The following is a 17,389-nucleotide window of genomic DNA, read 5'->3' as shown; positions in this document are numbered from 1 at the left end:
TTTTGGATGCAGAGTAAAATGCAGGCATTTTGTGCACACCATTCGAATATTAATCTGAAAGTCATTGGTCAGATTAAGGGTGTGCTACCTTAATATGGGTAACAGGGCTTATTTCCAAGCGAATGGAAATGGGTGATAAAAAAATACTTGCTCTCTTCCACATTGTTTCTAGCTCACCATCAAAGCCATTCTCCAGAGTCGGAGGAACAAGGACAGTTGTTGTCCGTGCCATGCCTATAGCAGACGTAATGTCTTCCATCCACTTGTCCATCTCAGCTCGTGAGCTGAAAAAAAATAGCAAAGTACTCAGTGATGCAAAAAGCTGCATACTTGCATTACGTACACTCATGCACCTATGTCAATTGACCTTACCTGGATAAAGGACATGACATTCACAGGCTGAATGCAATGACAAATGCTGAGCACAAAGACGTTAAATGCAGGGAAATCAGTGTTTTCGGACATATTCTCACCTTGCTGAAACAATTATGTTCTTGCTCATAGTGGACATGATGAAGGAATTAGGCAATGGGATTCCCTCACTGCCTTCTTTGAGCTGGAACATGTTAAAAAGCTCACTCATTTACTGATATAGGCTTTCACTTTCACTTTTTACTTCTTTTTTTTTTCTTTTTTCACTTTTTACTTTCACTGATAAAGGCTCATAAGTTACAAAATAAGTCCACTTTAAAATGTTCACTCATATTTTCTATCAACAAATCTTTTTTTTCTATCACCCCCTTTCTACTCCACGACACTCCATTACCCTTTCTAAAATTCATACATTTGCCTATTTCTCCCTCCCCTCTGTACGCCAAGCTACAATACCTGGTACCAAATCTCACCGTGATTTCTCTCAGCATCAGACGCCCATGTGCTTTGAAGTGGCCGCTAGGTGTCTGATCCTTGTTTGCAAATACAATCATATCTGAAAACTGCAACAAACACATAATCACCATTGGAAAAGCACATTGCATGACTACATTGAATAACAGTGATTCTTCCATTCTACAATCTACTTGACCTGTGCCTTCCATCATAAATGCCCCAGATGAACACAAGATACCGTGAACACGTAACAGAAATGTAGGTGTGTCCACCTAATACCTAATACTTTGTTCACACCAAAAGTCAGCACCAAATCAAGGGGATTTGCACCCATCCCTGAAGCATGTGTACCTAGGATGTGCGACAGAGGGTGAGGGGTTTCAGAGAAGGGATTCCAAAACAATCTAATGACACAAAAACTTGCTTGTCGATGAGGTGGCTTATTTATGAATAATTTGCATTGCATTTGTTGACAAATGATTGAAAAACCTCAAATTTCAAATACTTTTTGCGAGTTGCTCCTCTACTGCCATTTTGTTTTTGCCAAACAATATTATCATCTCCCAGTATAATTACTGCAAATTTGCTTTAACCCATTCTCCCCAGCAGCTCCTCTACAGTCTAACCATAAACGTTTTTTTAGTCTCGCCTGAAGGAGTTATGAGACTATTGTAACACGCGTGTGTGTGTGTGTGTGTGTGTGTGTGTTTTGGTAAACAAGTACACCCGCAGACTCCGGGAGGGGCAGGAAGGATCATTCCTCTTTGGGGTATATAGGTAACAGTCGATCTATGGGCGGATCTCAAGAACATTGGGTGTGTGTTCATTTACCAAGTTTATTGTGAAGAGATCGCCAAGTGGTTTAAGCATTTGAGCAAGCACTCCATTCAAAACCGTTAAGGAATGGCTGGCTTGGCAAGCGCTAGCTAGCTGCTTGGTAAAGGAGCACAACCCGAGCTTCTCCCTTTCAGTTTCGAATGAAACAGCAGGAGCGAGTTTCAAAAGTTTGCTACGAAAAATGCCACGGTAGCGGCAGAAAGGGCCATGTTATTAACCCAACATTTGTGGTTTATATAGAGTACAGTAGATCTTCGCTCAGTTCTGTAAGTAAACCTTACTTCACCGATGTCGAGATTCCTCCAAATTTCTTCATTTAGAGTTATAAAGAGCATTAGCGACTGTTTAAAAAACTAAGCATACGTGTTTGTGGTGTATAATATTTTTACTTCCTGTAGAAGCCGTTGCTCCCACAGAAACGCCATTATAACTATAAGCTATTTATACACGTTATCACTGCAGGAAAAACGCCTTGGGGAAGTGGGACATTATTAGTATTGTTTTAATATTGTTTTGTAATAACATTAACAATATGTGATTATCATTAATTTTGTTAATAAAAGCGTCTTTGGAAAAACGCCACGATAAATCTTCTTTGGAAATACGCCATGATAAAGCTAATTTAACATTCATATGCACCTCAACGTGCAACCCCATTGACGGCAATGGTGGGCAAACTCGCTCGGGGGGAGAAAACCCCCTTGGGGCGGGGGGCAAATGAATGCGCTACAACCTTCATTGTGTAACCCTTCGTCATCCTGTCAAATTTGGTTGAGATTGGATAAATAACGACGGAATGTATTGGCATCAAAAATTCATCAGACAGACACAAATGGCGTATTTTAGTATGATTGCTGATAGGTTACGGTTCTTACTATAGGTAAGGGAACTATGTTTTGAGGTTGAAATTTAAATAGTTGAATATAGGATATTGTGAAATTAACATTATTTATAGCAATCCTTTAAATTATATTATATTTTAGGAATACGTAGCGAATACTGTACAATTAATTAAAAGTGTGCGTGTGTACGTCTTGAAATTTTTTCTCTGCAACCGCTTATCCGATCAATGCGAAACTTTAAACATAGGGATTCCCCATGGAGAATATTTTATTGATAACTCTGACGTCATAGACGCATGCTATGGCAGCCATGTTGGATTAAAGGGAAAAAAATGGAAATAATTTTCTCCAAAACCGCTCAATGAAAACAATTGAAACTTGGCATATGTCATCAACTCCCAATGGGCATATTGGGTGATAACGATGACATTATTGGTAAAGTTTTACTCCAGCGATAATTGGTTGAATTGAAATCCTAATCCAAAAAATCAGAAACTTCATATTTCTGAATTCATATTCATATTCATATTCTTCTTCATATTCATATTCATATTCTTCATATTTCATATTTCATATTCTTCATATTCTTCATATTTCTGAACAACCCAATAATGTGAGTGATGGATTGATTTATGATGTCATCGGTCACGTGCTCTGGCGGCCATATTGTATTGAAAATATAATCGTAAAAAATACTTTCCAGAACTGCAAAACAGATGGGGAATATAATATGAATTTTTTTTCCTAGTCATCCGTATTTAGGCAATTTTGCCTTAATGTGCACAAAAGTGGTCATTATATATCCTAATGATCAATAAAGCTACGGATAATGGAAATGTATTTGACAAAATAGGATGCATGGATGATACAGGTATATGGGCTATAATAGTAGCGTGTTCAGTTAACAATGGTATTTTTGTTTCGAATAAACGTGCGAGGAGAGACTGTGTGCTCTACCGAGTGCTGTTCTACTTTCTTATGAATGACTCTAGCTTGTGCTGGATATTCTCATCACTCTGAATTTCCAGCAATTCATAAACCTCACCCTGCTAAAGCAATATCTTTCACAAATTCATCATTTTATGCACTCGGCAGATGAGCAGGAAGCATAAAGCACTGCACAAGATTGGGCTGGCAGAATGGCCTAGAGGTACGCACACTCACCTCTGAACCATTTAGTCTGGTTTCAAGTCTGGGCCCAGCTACAACCTGTCAACCTGGTGTCTCGCTGTGCTATCTCTCAGATGGACGTTAAACTGGGTGTCCCGTCCGGCAGCATTAGTCGCGGTGGACATTAAATATCTCACGTTGTCCTTTGTGAAGATTAGGTGAGCTATCACTGGCACCCTGGTGAAATTCCAAATGCCTTCCCTAACCTGCAGGGTGCGCTGCATCATGGCACAGCTCCCTCTTAGCCAATGATGCCACTTGCAGCACTGTGCTGCATGTGAAATAATAAGAAGAAGAAGCACAAAGCTTTCAAACAAATTTATGAAAGTTCCATCCTGCACACAGTCCGTAGCATATGCATGGTAGGGCTGGGATTTCCACAATCCCGGCACTACCAAGGCATGGCTCAGGGTTGCTGAGGACACAAAAAACACCCTTGGCATGGCACCTGCATGAAGCTTCCTGTAGGTACGAACAAGGTTCATGTTTCAACCCAGCCCACTACATCTGCATCTTGCCAGTTTAGCATTTGGCTACATGCATACCACCTTAAAATATGCATCTTACCAAGAAAAACATCCGCTGTTGCAGCCCTTTTTTCCCCACTTTGTTTAAGCAGCCAACGCGAATTAATTTCTGCAGGAGACAAAAATACAAATCATCCTTTGGAGTTTATCAACTTTCAAAAAGTTTATAATCACAAACGTTTGCAGTTTTGTGAAAAGTTTTAAATCAAACCAGTGGTGTGAGGCTTACAGATTTATGTGAAGAATAAAAAAGTGTTTTTGAAATGGCATTGATCCAATGGAATATTTAGCTTATCACAATGGCAGAACAAACTGTGTTTGCAATTTTATACTTAAGTAGGAGGCCGGTCATTATGATGGATCATCAGAGTATTTGAAATCTCTGTCCGTGAGCAGGTTACATCAAAAGGTTATCGCCGAATTTGGACAAGCGTGTTGGACAGGTTAGGTATGCGACAAGTATGAATTGAATAGATTTCAGTGAAGATCTCCATCCACATACTAGAATTTTAGACGTGATTCTTCACCATTGAGTGATAGGGCAAAAAACGATAGAAATTTGGTGGACAGGTAGCGTATGTGACACACCATGTACTTTTACCTCAGTTACAAGGACACAAGTAGAACCACCTTTAGAGGCCATTTTTCCCCGCAGAGCAGGGGTTGGCTTTTTTCGGGAACTGTGGTCCCCTTTTTGAAGCAATGTTTTATGGCTGGATGCCCTTCCTGCTGCCAACCCTGTTAGTCACCTCTTGCGACACACAGGGAATTACCAGTTAACTGGTACTCAATTTGCCGACCTCGGAAGGATGACAGGCTGAGTCAACCCCCCCTGGCGTTAATTCAGCGATCGACCGGGATTCGAACCCAGGATCCTAGGATCCCAAGCCGGCACACTAACTGCTAAGCCAACACCAGGCTTAAGGACACAAGTAGAAAACAGAGAAATCAGAAATCAACATTTGGGATTTGAACCCGGGATTTCAAAATTTTGAGCTGTTTTCAGATGGGAACAGCAAACAGGCCAATCCATACCATCAATTGCGATAACATTGTTCACACAGCATTTCCTCCCTCCCCGTCACCTGACATACACGGTGTGGGGCAACTAAGCCTGGAAGGCCTGGAAGTTCAGCTTGCAAGGTGGCCAGTGCCAGAACTGCCTCTAGATGCTGCAGGCCAGCTGTCAAAGGGCTACAAATCTCGGTCGCCATTTCCAGGCTCGCTTTGAACAGCAAAAACGGGATCCAAAAATCAACATAAATCGATTGAAACATGAATGCCATTTTGATATAATAGCACAGGTATTGCAATCATAATATTTTAAACAACATACACGAGAAGATGTAAAAAATGGTCAATCTATGCTGAAATACAGTTTAACCCTGACATCTTGTATTCACTCAATGGCAGGAGTGTACAAGATGCGCGTGTGTGCTTATGCTGTAGTACTTGCACATTACATTTGCTTGGATAATGTGCAATGGCGTCCAGTTGTCAAATGCATGAGATGGTTATGGGATATGGGTTAAAAGTTAATTACCTTGGCTATCTTCAGCATCTGGGTGGTCAGCTGGGTAGTGGTTGCAAAGGCGTGTAAGGAGTTGCTGGTAGTGCAATGGCCTCTGGAGAGGTTTGAGAAGGAGCACATAAAGAGGAAGGTAGCAAACCTGGACGAAAAAGGTAAGAAAGTTACCATCAATTTTTCCATAACACCTTGAACACCCAGCATTATTATTACTTTTCCTATATATGGAGGTGCGAGCTCATGGAAGAGACAAATGACAGAGGATGGGGGCAAGGGGTTTAAACTGTGAGGTATTCACCTACTTACACTACTCTTAATTTAAGTATATTAATCCTTCTTCTCCAGTTACACTTCCTTCTCCCAACTCTCTTCTGCATACTTCTTACTGCATTTGATTTTCTCCATCACAAGTGGCCATTCTCTTTCATCCGTCCTACCTTCTCCATCTCAAAGTCCCGGCAGGCTATGCTGAGGCGGCCTGGAGTTGCAGTCTCCTGGTGCCACTCCAGCAATGTATGCCCAAGCTGAGACATTTCAACTGTCCGCTCCTGGTTAGAGATAAAGGCAATGCGACTGTCTGGATGCAAGAAAATAACATCAATCAATGATTTCAATTATCAAAAAACATAATTTGAGGTCCTTCTTTTCGCTCATATGGCCCTTTACCTGGAGCAAGGTCAGGTTCTTGAGAAGCACATCCCCAATCCTTTGATTCTCTTCAGTTGCTACCAAATTGCTCCGACCTTCCCTGCAAGCAAGCCATGCAGACATGTTCTTGAACACAAGGAATTGAATAAAATAATTATGGACTTAAGTGCGTCTTTTCCTACCTTAAAGAGTTGTCAAAAAATACAACATACAGATTTTATCTTTTCTCTCCTGCTATTTTTTCTTCTCTCTCTTGCTTTTTTGGTTTTATTATTCTGACTTGGATTTGTGAATCGCCTTAATTAGTATTCTACGATACTTTTTTGTAAAGTGTAAGCTTATGAAGTTAATATCCCACCTTTGTATTTTGGGTAATTTTGTCAAAAACACAACTTGGGATAAGAATTGGTCTAATTAAATAATTTATATTTTAAAATAACTTTAGCATTTGGGTAGTTTTGTCAAAAACATAACTTGGGCTAAGAATTGGTCTAATTCAATAATTTATATTTTAAAATAACTTTAGCATTTGGGTAGTTTTGTCAAAAACATAACTTGGGCTAAGAATTGGTCTAATTCAATAATTAATATTTTAAAATAAATTTAGCATTTTGGTAGTTTTGTCAAAAACATAACTTGGGCTAAGAATTGGTCTAATTAAATAATTAATATTCTAAAATACTTTTTTGTAAAGTGTAAGCTTATGAAGTTAATATCCCACAGTTGTATTTTGGGTAATTTTGTCAAAAACACAACTTGGGATAAGAATTGGTCTAATTAAATAATTTATATTTTAAAATAAATTTAGCATTTTGGTAGTTTTGTCAAAAACATAACTTGGGCTAAGAATCGGTCTAATTCAATAATTAATATTGTAAAACACTTTTTTGTAAAGTGTAAGCTTATGAAGTTAATATCCCACCTTTGAATTTTGGGTAATTTTGTGAAAAACACAACTTGGGATAAGAATTGGTCTAATTAAATAATTTATATTTTAAAATAACTTTAGCATTTGGGTAGTTTTGTCAAAAACATAACTTGGGCTACGAATTGGTCTAATTAAATAATTAATATTCTAAAATACTTTTTTGTAAAGTGTAAGCTTATGAAGTTAATATCCCACCTCCTGTATTTTGGGTAGTTTTGTCAAAAACACAACTTGGGCTAAGAATTGGTCTAATTAAAGAATTTATATTTTAAAATAACTTTAGCATTTGGGTAGTTTTGTCAAAAACATAACTTGGGCTAAGAATTGGTCGAACTAAATAATTTATATTTTAAAATAACTTTAGCATTTAGTGACCTATAATTTTATTTTAAAATATTAAACTTTATTGTAAATACTCTATAAGTTGATTTATGATTTCACAAAATCTGTCCAAAAAAATTCTACCCATTGGTTGGACAGCTGGCCTGACTCCACCCACAATTGTCCCCTGAAGAATCATGAGGTGTCGCTGGCTTCCAAAAATGTTCTCAGCATGTGGCCCATGGGCCAGTGTTCCCTGGCCGCCCCTGGTCATGGGGCTTGTGCAGGCCTCAGTAAGTATAGGATTCATGCTTCAGTCCTGAGGCTATTTTCTCTGAAATGACTCGACCAGGGACCATAAAACCCATGTCATTATAAAGGACATTGTCCGAGGAGTTCTGGAAATCTCGCAAGATTGTGAAAGAAAACATCTGTCATTATTTACTTTTAACAATGTGTATAAAGCAAGTCACTGATTTATGTCACGGAAGAGTTCCTAAAAACTGCGACATTATACAAAACGACATTATTCGGATACGACTTTGCCATATACATGCCATACGACATGATAATGCGGGGGATGTTGTCAGGGAATTTTTTTTTGATCACCCTAACTTAACTTAACCTTCACTGAAGTACATATATTAGAGACAAAAATTCAACAAATCAATACAGAACACCATTGAAATTGAAGGTTTGGAGATGATGAGAGGGGATTGAAGCCTTAAGGTTGGGAAGGAGGGGGGTGGGTGACTTGGGGTTTCTGAGGGAGAGGGGGAGTTGATGCTTGTGCTGTTCATGAAGGCTGTTCAGGCTGTTCATGAAGGGAAAAGGGTGATTCGCATAATCAGTGATGATACAGACGTTTTCATCATTCTGATATTCTGGGTTTGGAAGCTGGGGATCACTGCTTTGGTGCAGATGGAGAAGTGGGACGGGAGTGTGTTGCACATCAACCCAATTGCAACTGCTCTCGGAGATAAGAGCCTCCAGCTCCTTGAAATGCATGCGGTGACAGGGTGTGACACAGTGTCGTATCCCTTCAACAAGGGAAAGATCACCACCCTCAGCAAACTCCAAGAAGGAGACTTTCCAGGGCTCTACTCTGTCATCGGAGAGGAGAGGGCTACACATGAAGACCTGCTGAAAACGGTTCAGGAGTTCTTCGCTGGACTATATGGTCAGCCAAAATGCACCAGCATGAACGCCGCCCGACATGCCATCTACACAAAGAAGAAGGGTAAGCCACCCCTAGTGAAATCCCTCCCTCCCACAGATGAAAACTTGCCCCTTCATATGCTCAGATCGCACCATCAAACGATACTATGGAAAGCTGCAGACAAGCAGAACGCCCCTTCGCTCTGTATAACTAACTTCGGTTGGGAGATTCTCAACAGCATACCGTCTCCAGTAATTGCCAAGGGACCACCAGCACCTCCTGAGTTAATGAAATCCATAAGCTGTCAGTGCAAAGCCACAGGAAATGCTTGCGCACAAGCGAACTGCAGCTGCTTCGGGGCAGGCCTGTCCTGCACAACCTACTGTCATTGTGAGGGTTCAATAGATGAGTGCCATAACCCATGATGAAACACGAGGAAGATGCCACGATGAATGGTGAAGACGAGGATGACACCAATGATGACAACGATATAGGGCTAGTGGATCCTGGCCTTGGTCCTCTCAAGTACTAGACATATATACTCAAGATGACATGATGTGCTAGTTTTAGAAAGACGTGCGGTGTGCTACATATTAACGCATTGTTACAGATACAAATGTACCCTGATATGTACAAAGATGATTGATGTACAAGTATAGATGATAGTGGGAGTGCAAGGTTGTGTGTTTAAAATGGTTTATTGAGATGTTGTGAATTATTTTATTGTAATTAATATGAGTTCGTGGACCCAACAAGGTTATTATTAAAAATGTAATAAACATTTTGGTCGTCATATTGTTTTCGTGTTTCTAAATCTGATTCCTACCAAGTGTCAATTGCGACCATCTTGGATTTGAGTTGACTAGCAAGGGCCTAGCAACATGAAAACCATAATTTGAGCCTTCCATTGCCTCTGCCATATGGGAAAACCTATGGGTAGATACCAAAATCAACCTTCTAGCATGATTATATCAAAAGATGGCCGATTAGCTGTTTAGCCACATCAAAACAGTGGCCATATTGGATTATGGTTGTCTAGCAACACCAAAAAACTTTTTTGACACTTTCATTGCATCCGCCATGTGTGAAAACCTATGTGCAGGTACCAAAATCATCCTTCTAGCTTGATTCTATCAAAATGTATTGCTGATTTTCTATTTGAACCAAGGTCGGTGGTGGCCATCTTGGATTTATGCAAATAACGGAAATTCCCCAAAGTTGCTGCAGCGGCAAGAGGTGGTTCTGTCATATATACCCCTTAACCACTACTAATCCACCAAAAAACCTTGTAGTACTGACAATTTCTGGGTTTCATGTCCTGGCAACTGGACTACATCTTTCACATGCAATTTCTTGTGATTGATGAAATGTCATTAAGAAGAGGCAAACATGAAAAGCCACACAAATAAATAAGGCATGCAAAGCACAGATACCCACCATAGTGCCAGTCGCTGCTCTAGCTCCTTCAGAAACTCTGTATGGAACTCCAAAAGGGGAATGACTCCTGAGATCAGGTCATGTGGCAGGGTTTCAGCATCCAGGCCTTCACAATGCAGGAAATTCTGAAATGCCTGGGGAGAAAGAAACAAATGTTAAGAAAATAGTGTTGTATCAATGTTTAAGATTCATCATTTGTAACACTCAAATATCTCAGCAGGTTTGTGGGTTAGGGTAATTAGTGGGTATCTAACATATTCAAATACAAGTTTCAATCAAGTCTAAACGATTCAGTTCTTTTAAAGATATACGAGTACAATAGCAAAATAAGTTGTTCGGCTTCGGCCTGTAAAAAGTTGCAGGGTTTTCAATCTTAAGCTGTTGTAGATACACCAGCGTGTCAACTCTTATTCGCTCTGACCTTTTTATCTTCTGACTCAATCATTGCAATGTAGCCTCATTATGTTTTACTTCCATGTAGCAATTTATTGCATGCAAGTTATTTTGGAAACAGCCCCTGCTTATTCAGGGCCAAATTTAAACACATCATATCACGGTGTTGGGCTAGCGGCTAGGGTGCCGGCTTAGGATACCAAGGATCCTGGGTTCGAATCCCGGTCGATCGCTGAATTAACGACCAGGGGGGTTGACTCAGCCTGTCATCCTTCCGAGGTCGGCTAATTGAGTACCAGTTCACTGGTAATTCCCTGTTTGTCGTTAAAGGTGGCAAAAAGGGTTGGCGTCAGGAAGGGCATCCGGCCGTAAAACATTGCTTCAAATAGGGGACCGAAATACAACAACAACCACGGTTCCCGAAAAAGGCCAACCCCCGCTTTGCGGGGAAAAATGGCCTCTAAAGGTGGTTTTTTTTATATCACGGGCAACTACATGATTACTCAATTACAGATTTTATGACAACAAATCTCCTATAATGAATACTATTAGCAAGTAGTGGGAAGATAGGAAGTGTAGCATACCACAGCAATAATAGCCAGGTCCTTCACGTGCGTACGCTCAGTCATGCACAGCTCTTTCATGAGGAAATATGCACGGTCATTAAGGAGCTGCTGCAAACACAAAATAGATCGCTTGCTCGATTTAGGCCTTTTTTTTCATCACCAATTATAAACACCAGCTGAATAATAAGCCTACCTTCCTACGACTATCCATGCTATCATCCCTCTTGCTTTCTCCTCCCAGTGTAGGACTCAGTGTAGGTGAGGACGGATCAGGGGGGCAGCACCAGCTCTCGACAGGTGTAGATACAATGACAGATTGTCTTTCACATTCATCCACGGCTATGTCTTTCGCTTCAACTCGTCCGTCCACTTCTTGACATTCTTGAGTCTCAAACCCTGGATAAGGATAAGCCTGCTTGGGAAGCACTGTGATTTGATCAGAATCCAATTTTTCCAGCTCTTCCTTCACCATTTCTTTTTTCTCTTGTTCTTCTTTTTCTTTCAATGGAGAAATCTAAAGAGATAAAAGGGAAAACAATATTTTAATTTCTCCTTCTTTTCTGACCAATTTTATTTTCTTTACGTTACCCATATCTACTTTAGAATTTAGCAACTTCACTTTCATCATCTCCTTTGCAAGGTTGTCAACTATCAGCTCATTTCACGTGCTGTGGTTGCTGTCCACCAAAGTGAAGAAACGTACAGGCCGTTTTGGTGTCGTGTTCTGTAGATGTGACATCCTCAGCTGGGAGCTCTTCCTGTACCACCACAAAAAATGATGGAAGTAAGTATGGTATGTATGGTTCATAGTCCACGTGGTACATACATCACAGGCAGTAAAATAGCTGCCCACACAAATAAAATGCTGATTGGCAGAACAATTATAAACCACAATGTAACAATGAAGTCCTTTTGTGACGCTGCTGACCTCATGCAACTGGTCAATTTTCAAACTTAACTCTGCAAATGAAAGTAATCAATTGCAGAATCAGGGCATGTTTCAATTTCATTACTGCAGGGTCTTCCCATAATTCCCTTTTTAAACATCTATTTTGCAAGCAGTCTTCACAAAAAGGTTCAAGCAATGATAGACCCTACATTTTAATCAAGTCAACGGATCCATCCATAAGTAAGTTATTTTACTCACAAAATAATCAAGCACCTCCTCATGTCCAGACATAATCTACTCATGGGAGTACTTTCATGATGTATCTTTTGGAGTACTTTATTAATTCTCACCATTGACTATATTTCCCTTTGTCCAAGTTAAAAAACTGAGGCAAGCAGAGTTATTTGATACCAAGCAAAGTGCCTTCACAACCAACATTGCCCTTTTCCGCAAGACTTGGAACAAAAGCATAAATCCCATCTGACATTTCCGTCTCATAAAAGCGTAAATCCAGTCTGACTTTTCCGTCTCATAAAAGCGTAAATCCAGTCTGACTTTTCCATCTCATGAAAAGCGTAAATCCAATCTGACTTTTCCATCTCATGAAGAGCATAAATACAATCTGACTTTTCCATCTCATGAAGAGCGTAAATCCAATCTGACTTTTCCATCTCATGAAAAGCATAAATCCCATCTGAGAGCTCAAATATCTTCAAGCATTTGCTTGTTTCTCACTCCAATATTCAGTGGCATTTGGTCAAGTTGGTCCCTGGTGTGTACTCCAATTCACAGATTGGATGTGCTCTGAAACTGGCGATCAAAAGTGCGTACGGTCATGTGTCTGCATGAAAAACAAAACAATGCGACTGTGCTGCCAATATGCCTTTGCATCGTCCCACAACAGGTAGATGTCATCGTTCACTGTCCTAAAAATAAACAAGTTTGATTTAAATCCCTTCAGATGTTTTCAAGTATCACATTTTCACCAGCCATGACAGGTTTCACATCGATCGGTGAAGCGGTTTCAGAGAAAGGATTTTTTAAAAATATCTGCTTTCAAGCTAATATGGCTGCCATACCACATGACATATGACCTTTAAAAATGTACACTCTGTATATGGGTAGGTAGGGGATCACGTTTGTGAAGTTTCGTGTTGATCGGATAAGGTTCGTTTTTCTATCCAAGATGGCTGCCAAACCACGTGACCTATGTCATCATAATTTTCAAACTATATGCAGCAGTGGTGTTAGAATTTAGATGATACTTTTAAAAATTTGCATCGATAGGGTAAGTGGTTTCAGATATAATTATTTAATATTTTCCTTCAATCCAATATGCCGGCCAAACCATGTGATCTATGACGCCATAAATTTAATATTTCAATACAAATGGGTCAGAGATCATGTGCATGCAATTTCAGATTTTTAGGATAAGGAATTCGATTAAAACATTTTTGACTGGTATACCACTTCACCTATGATGTCATCATTATAATTATTTTCTTCCTTAATGTAAGTACTTGACAATGTGCCAAGTTTGAAATTTTTCCATCCAGCGGTTTCTGAGAAATAATATTTTAATTATTTGCATTTAATCCAAGATGGCTGTCATACCATGTGACCTATAACATCACAATTGTGATAGACATTCTGCATGGGTGTTACTCCTACCCTGAAAGTTTCGTCTCAATCGGACATGTGGTTGCTGAGAAAAACGAGGTTTAGCCCGTACGAACGGACGGATGGATGGACAACCGGAAAACATCATGCTTCCGGCCACCTTCGGGGGCATAAAAAGATGCCACATTTTTCCAATAAGCAACAACAACAACAATTGTTGTTGATAATCATGATGAAACAGTGCCGTTGATGTTTATGCAAATTTAATGACTAGTTTTCCAAACAGATCAAGAGGATTCAATTCTTCGAGCAAAAGTGGCATTTCAAGTGTTTCCTTTGCATGTAAACTTGGCCAAATCACTGGGATGCAAAGGTCAGTATTACAATGGCCGATCATTCCTTTAGTATCTTTCAGAACCCTGTGTAATTCCCATGTTGATAATGTCCCAATAGTTGAGACCATAGTGATGCTGACCATAGGTGCTGGCTCAGAACGTAAAGGAGGGTTTACCGTGGGAGTTGTTGTATGCAGATGATCTGGTGTTGATTGCGGAAAGTATGGATGGACTGAAGGAAAAGATGAACACGTGGAAGGAATGTATGGAGACAAAAGGTCTGAAGGTGAATATCGGAAAGACGAAGGTGATGGCAAGTGGTAAAGCATGTGGTGAGGTGGAAAGAACTGGGAAGTGGCCTTGTGCTGTGTGTAGGAAGGGTGTCGGAGTGAACTCCATTCAATGTGCAATGTGTGCTGAGTGGGTTCATCAAAAATGTAGTGGTCTGAGAGGGTCATTAACCAGTGTGGCAGCTACATTCAAATGTAAGGTGTGCACAGAGGGAGCTGCAGATGGAGGAAATGTTGAGTTGGATCTTGGAGACGGCGTGAAGCTGGAAGGTGTGAAAACATTTTGCTACCTCGGAGACATGCTGAATGGAGAAGGTGGATCAGACTCGGCAACGGTTGCTCGAGTGAGATGTGCATGGAAGAAGTTTCGGGAACTGAGTGGCGTGCTGATGAGGAGGGGAGTGTCGTTGAAGCTGAAGGGAAAGGTGTATGCTGCATGTGTGAGAAGTGTTATGATTTATGGGAGCGAGACATGGGTAATGAACGTAGAGCAGCAACGAAGGTTGGAAAGGGTGGAAATGCGAATGGTTCGACGGATGTGCGGAGTATCGTTGAGAGAGAGGAAGACAAATGATGAATTGCGAAAGATGATGGGAATAGAGCCTGTGATTGATGCTGTGAAGAGGAACAGGTTGAGATGGTTTGGTCATGTGTTGAGGAAGGATGAAAGTGACTGGTTGAGAAGAGTGGTGGAAATGAATGTAGAAGGAAGCAGAGGATGGGGAAGACCGAGAAAGACTTGGCTAAAGATGGTGGAAGAAGAAATGCGGGCAAGGGGGTTAACAAGGAGAGATGCAGAAAATAGGGCAAAATGGAGAAGATTGTCATAGGGACCGCAAGGCTAACCCCCGCTCTAGCAGGGAAAATGGCCTTTAAAATGCATGTTGTTGTTGTTGTATAGTGATGCTGACATTAGTCGTGTCCCTCATGGTGGAAATGTTCCATTTTTGTGACAGCAATGTTCAAATGTTGAATATTATTTGCTACCATTTCCCATTCATCTCCAACATGTTTCCATTCTTTCAATGTGAACTCTTCTGTGTAATAATTCAGACCCATTTCACATGACTTCAGGAACAGTTTCTCATTTCTTGCGAAAACTGATTGAATTTTCATTAAACTTTTTGGGCAGGCGACCAATTTTCAAATTGCTAGCGGCTGTCCTTGTCGGATGTTACTTCACAAAAATCTCAGAGCAAAATCATTTTCTCAGGTGACAAAATATGGTACCGTGTTGGGCTTTACGAGTCGATTAAATCTAAAGGTTTCCACCTAACAGTTAATCTGACAAACAAATGAATAATAAAGAAATAAAAATGTCTCAGCACCACCTCTGTAGTAGTTATACTTTTCAGGCTCAGGAATTCAGTTACAATAATTTAAGCCACACACACATATATAAAATAATTCATCCCATATTTGGTCTTTGCCAATGTGCGTTTTACCTCTGCGTGCAATAAGACAATCAATCCCCTTTCCCCCAGTCCTCACAGTCTTCAGGGCCTGAACTGAACCAATGAAATGTCTGTATAAGCCTGTTCAAAAAACATCAAATGTGGCTTGAGGAATGCGCAGATTATATGAAACGAAAATCTAAACACAAGTTCTGTGCATGTTTAGAATACCTAGGTGGAGCCTTAACAGGAACTTCATCACATCATAAAATTAGAGAGCTCAGAGAACACGATACCACGCGCACAGTGTTCAGGTACATGCTTCAATTTTAATAAAATAATGCTTTTAAAAATTGTTTTAAAAAAAAATGCAGAAGTCTAGCGCTATTAAAACAATCTTATACGTCACCATTATACACCACCCCATATAACATTTCCAAGTACAGTACTGCAAAACTGGAGATTATTGGAAGTATCATGATGGCGATTTGTGTTCCACAGTGTTAAAGTACATAATCCAATTGAAATGAAGGTTCAAAGGTGTATAAATAAATTAATTCCAGGTTTTACCGCCGATTTACACAGTCTATTACATCACCCTATTTAACACGTTACATTAGTTATTTGTGCCTGTTGTTTGTGTCCTTTATGACGTCCTTAAAAACAGTGCATTTCCTGTTTAAATTATTTTCCAAATTTGTTTGACTGCGAGTGTAATGTATTGCATTGTCATGAAATCGTCAAATATGACAAATATGACGGTCGTCAAAATACCACAAGAACGTACTTTACTATGGACGTTGGATACTTTACAGCCAGGCAAGGTATAAGAGTATAAATATTATCTAACTGCTCTCTGTACATGTACGATCGGGATGAATTCAAAGACAAAGTACTGTAAAACGGCAGGTTTGTCTTCCGATTCATGTTCAAAATATAACATCCAATTTAAATAATCTGTTCCTCAATCATAAACTGATAAGAGGAACGGACGGACATGAACCAATGGCCTAACCCCGCTTAACGCTTCGTGTGTGTGGGGTAATGTGGGGGGAAGACTTATGTTGTGGAAGGGGCAAGACAGATCTGGTCTTCAGTCAAACCTTTTCTGACAATCAATGTTTACCATTGCATATAATACATGACAAGATATGAGAGTGCTTTTTTGTTTGACTTCAAGAATTCCCTTACAAGGGCCGCTTGGCCCATCAAGCCTGCACAATGGTTGCCGACCTATGGTTGTTTGTCCATGCTCTATCTTTTTTAAATGCTAAGCGTTGAGCAAGGAAGAGTACTGCCATTTTAAAAGTCTTTGGTGTGACTCGGCCGGGGTTCTGACTACCGACCTCTCAAACTCAGGGCGGATGCTCTAACCATTAACACCATAGAGTCTGGTTACCTTGGTCTTATCACATAAAGATTATAGATGAATTATTTTACAGGACTAACATAAACAAGTTCAAGACAGCAATTATGAAGTGGTACTCCAGGATAAACTAATTTTCCTACTTCTCTTCAATTATACGAGTATTTGTCCACCAGAAATAATATGACGCCAACAAGAAGACGCTGATGGGGTAATACAAAAATTCAAAGGATGCAAAAAAATAATCGACCCCCTTCACACATGGTCCAAACCATTTCACCCCTTGCACATCCCTACATTCTCTTTATCAT

General features: G+C 40.0%; 1 protein-coding gene across 16 annotated transcripts in view; it reads right to left on the bottom strand.

Annotated features, from left to right (window-relative positions):
* The window catches only part of LOC137435083 (FERM, ARHGEF and pleckstrin domain-containing protein 1), a 116,718-nt gene that overhangs the window by 20,123 nt on the left and 79,206 nt on the right, over nucleotides 1-17,389 (bottom strand). For 10 of the 16 annotated variants that reach the window (XM_068128517.2, XM_078784669.1, XM_068128516.2 and 7 more), the window contains 12 exons: nucleotides 11,888-11,942; nucleotides 11,378-11,698; nucleotides 11,203-11,292; nucleotides 10,226-10,359; nucleotides 6,399-6,480; nucleotides 6,170-6,280; nucleotides 5,748-5,874; nucleotides 5,290-5,429; nucleotides 4,245-4,313; nucleotides 846-935; nucleotides 474-556; nucleotides 178-284 (listed from right to left, as the gene is read on the bottom strand). In XM_068128517.2, coding sequence (XP_067984618.2) covers nucleotides 178-284; nucleotides 474-556; nucleotides 846-935; nucleotides 4,245-4,313; nucleotides 5,290-5,429; nucleotides 5,748-5,874; nucleotides 6,170-6,280; nucleotides 6,399-6,480; nucleotides 10,226-10,359; nucleotides 11,203-11,292; nucleotides 11,378-11,698; nucleotides 11,888-11,942 — 1,409 coding nt within the window. The remainder of the gene's footprint in view (nucleotides 1-177; nucleotides 285-473; nucleotides 557-845; nucleotides 936-4,244; nucleotides 4,314-5,289; nucleotides 5,430-5,747; nucleotides 5,875-6,169; nucleotides 6,281-6,398; nucleotides 6,481-10,225; nucleotides 10,360-11,202; nucleotides 11,293-11,377; nucleotides 11,699-11,887; nucleotides 11,943-17,389) is intronic. The other 6 variants (XM_068128515.2, XM_078784675.1, XM_078784671.1 and 3 more) reach the window with 3 other exon arrangements.

The sequence above is a fragment of the Myxine glutinosa genome, chromosome 9 (assembly GCF_964187855.1).
Source record: "Myxine glutinosa chromosome 9, kmMyxGlut1.1, whole genome shotgun sequence".
Classification (NCBI taxonomy): domain Eukaryota; kingdom Metazoa; phylum Chordata; class Myxini; order Myxiniformes; family Myxinidae; genus Myxine; species Myxine glutinosa.
The sequence above is the reverse complement of the archived record's forward strand: the minus strand, read 5'-3'. Positions and strand labels throughout refer to the sequence as shown.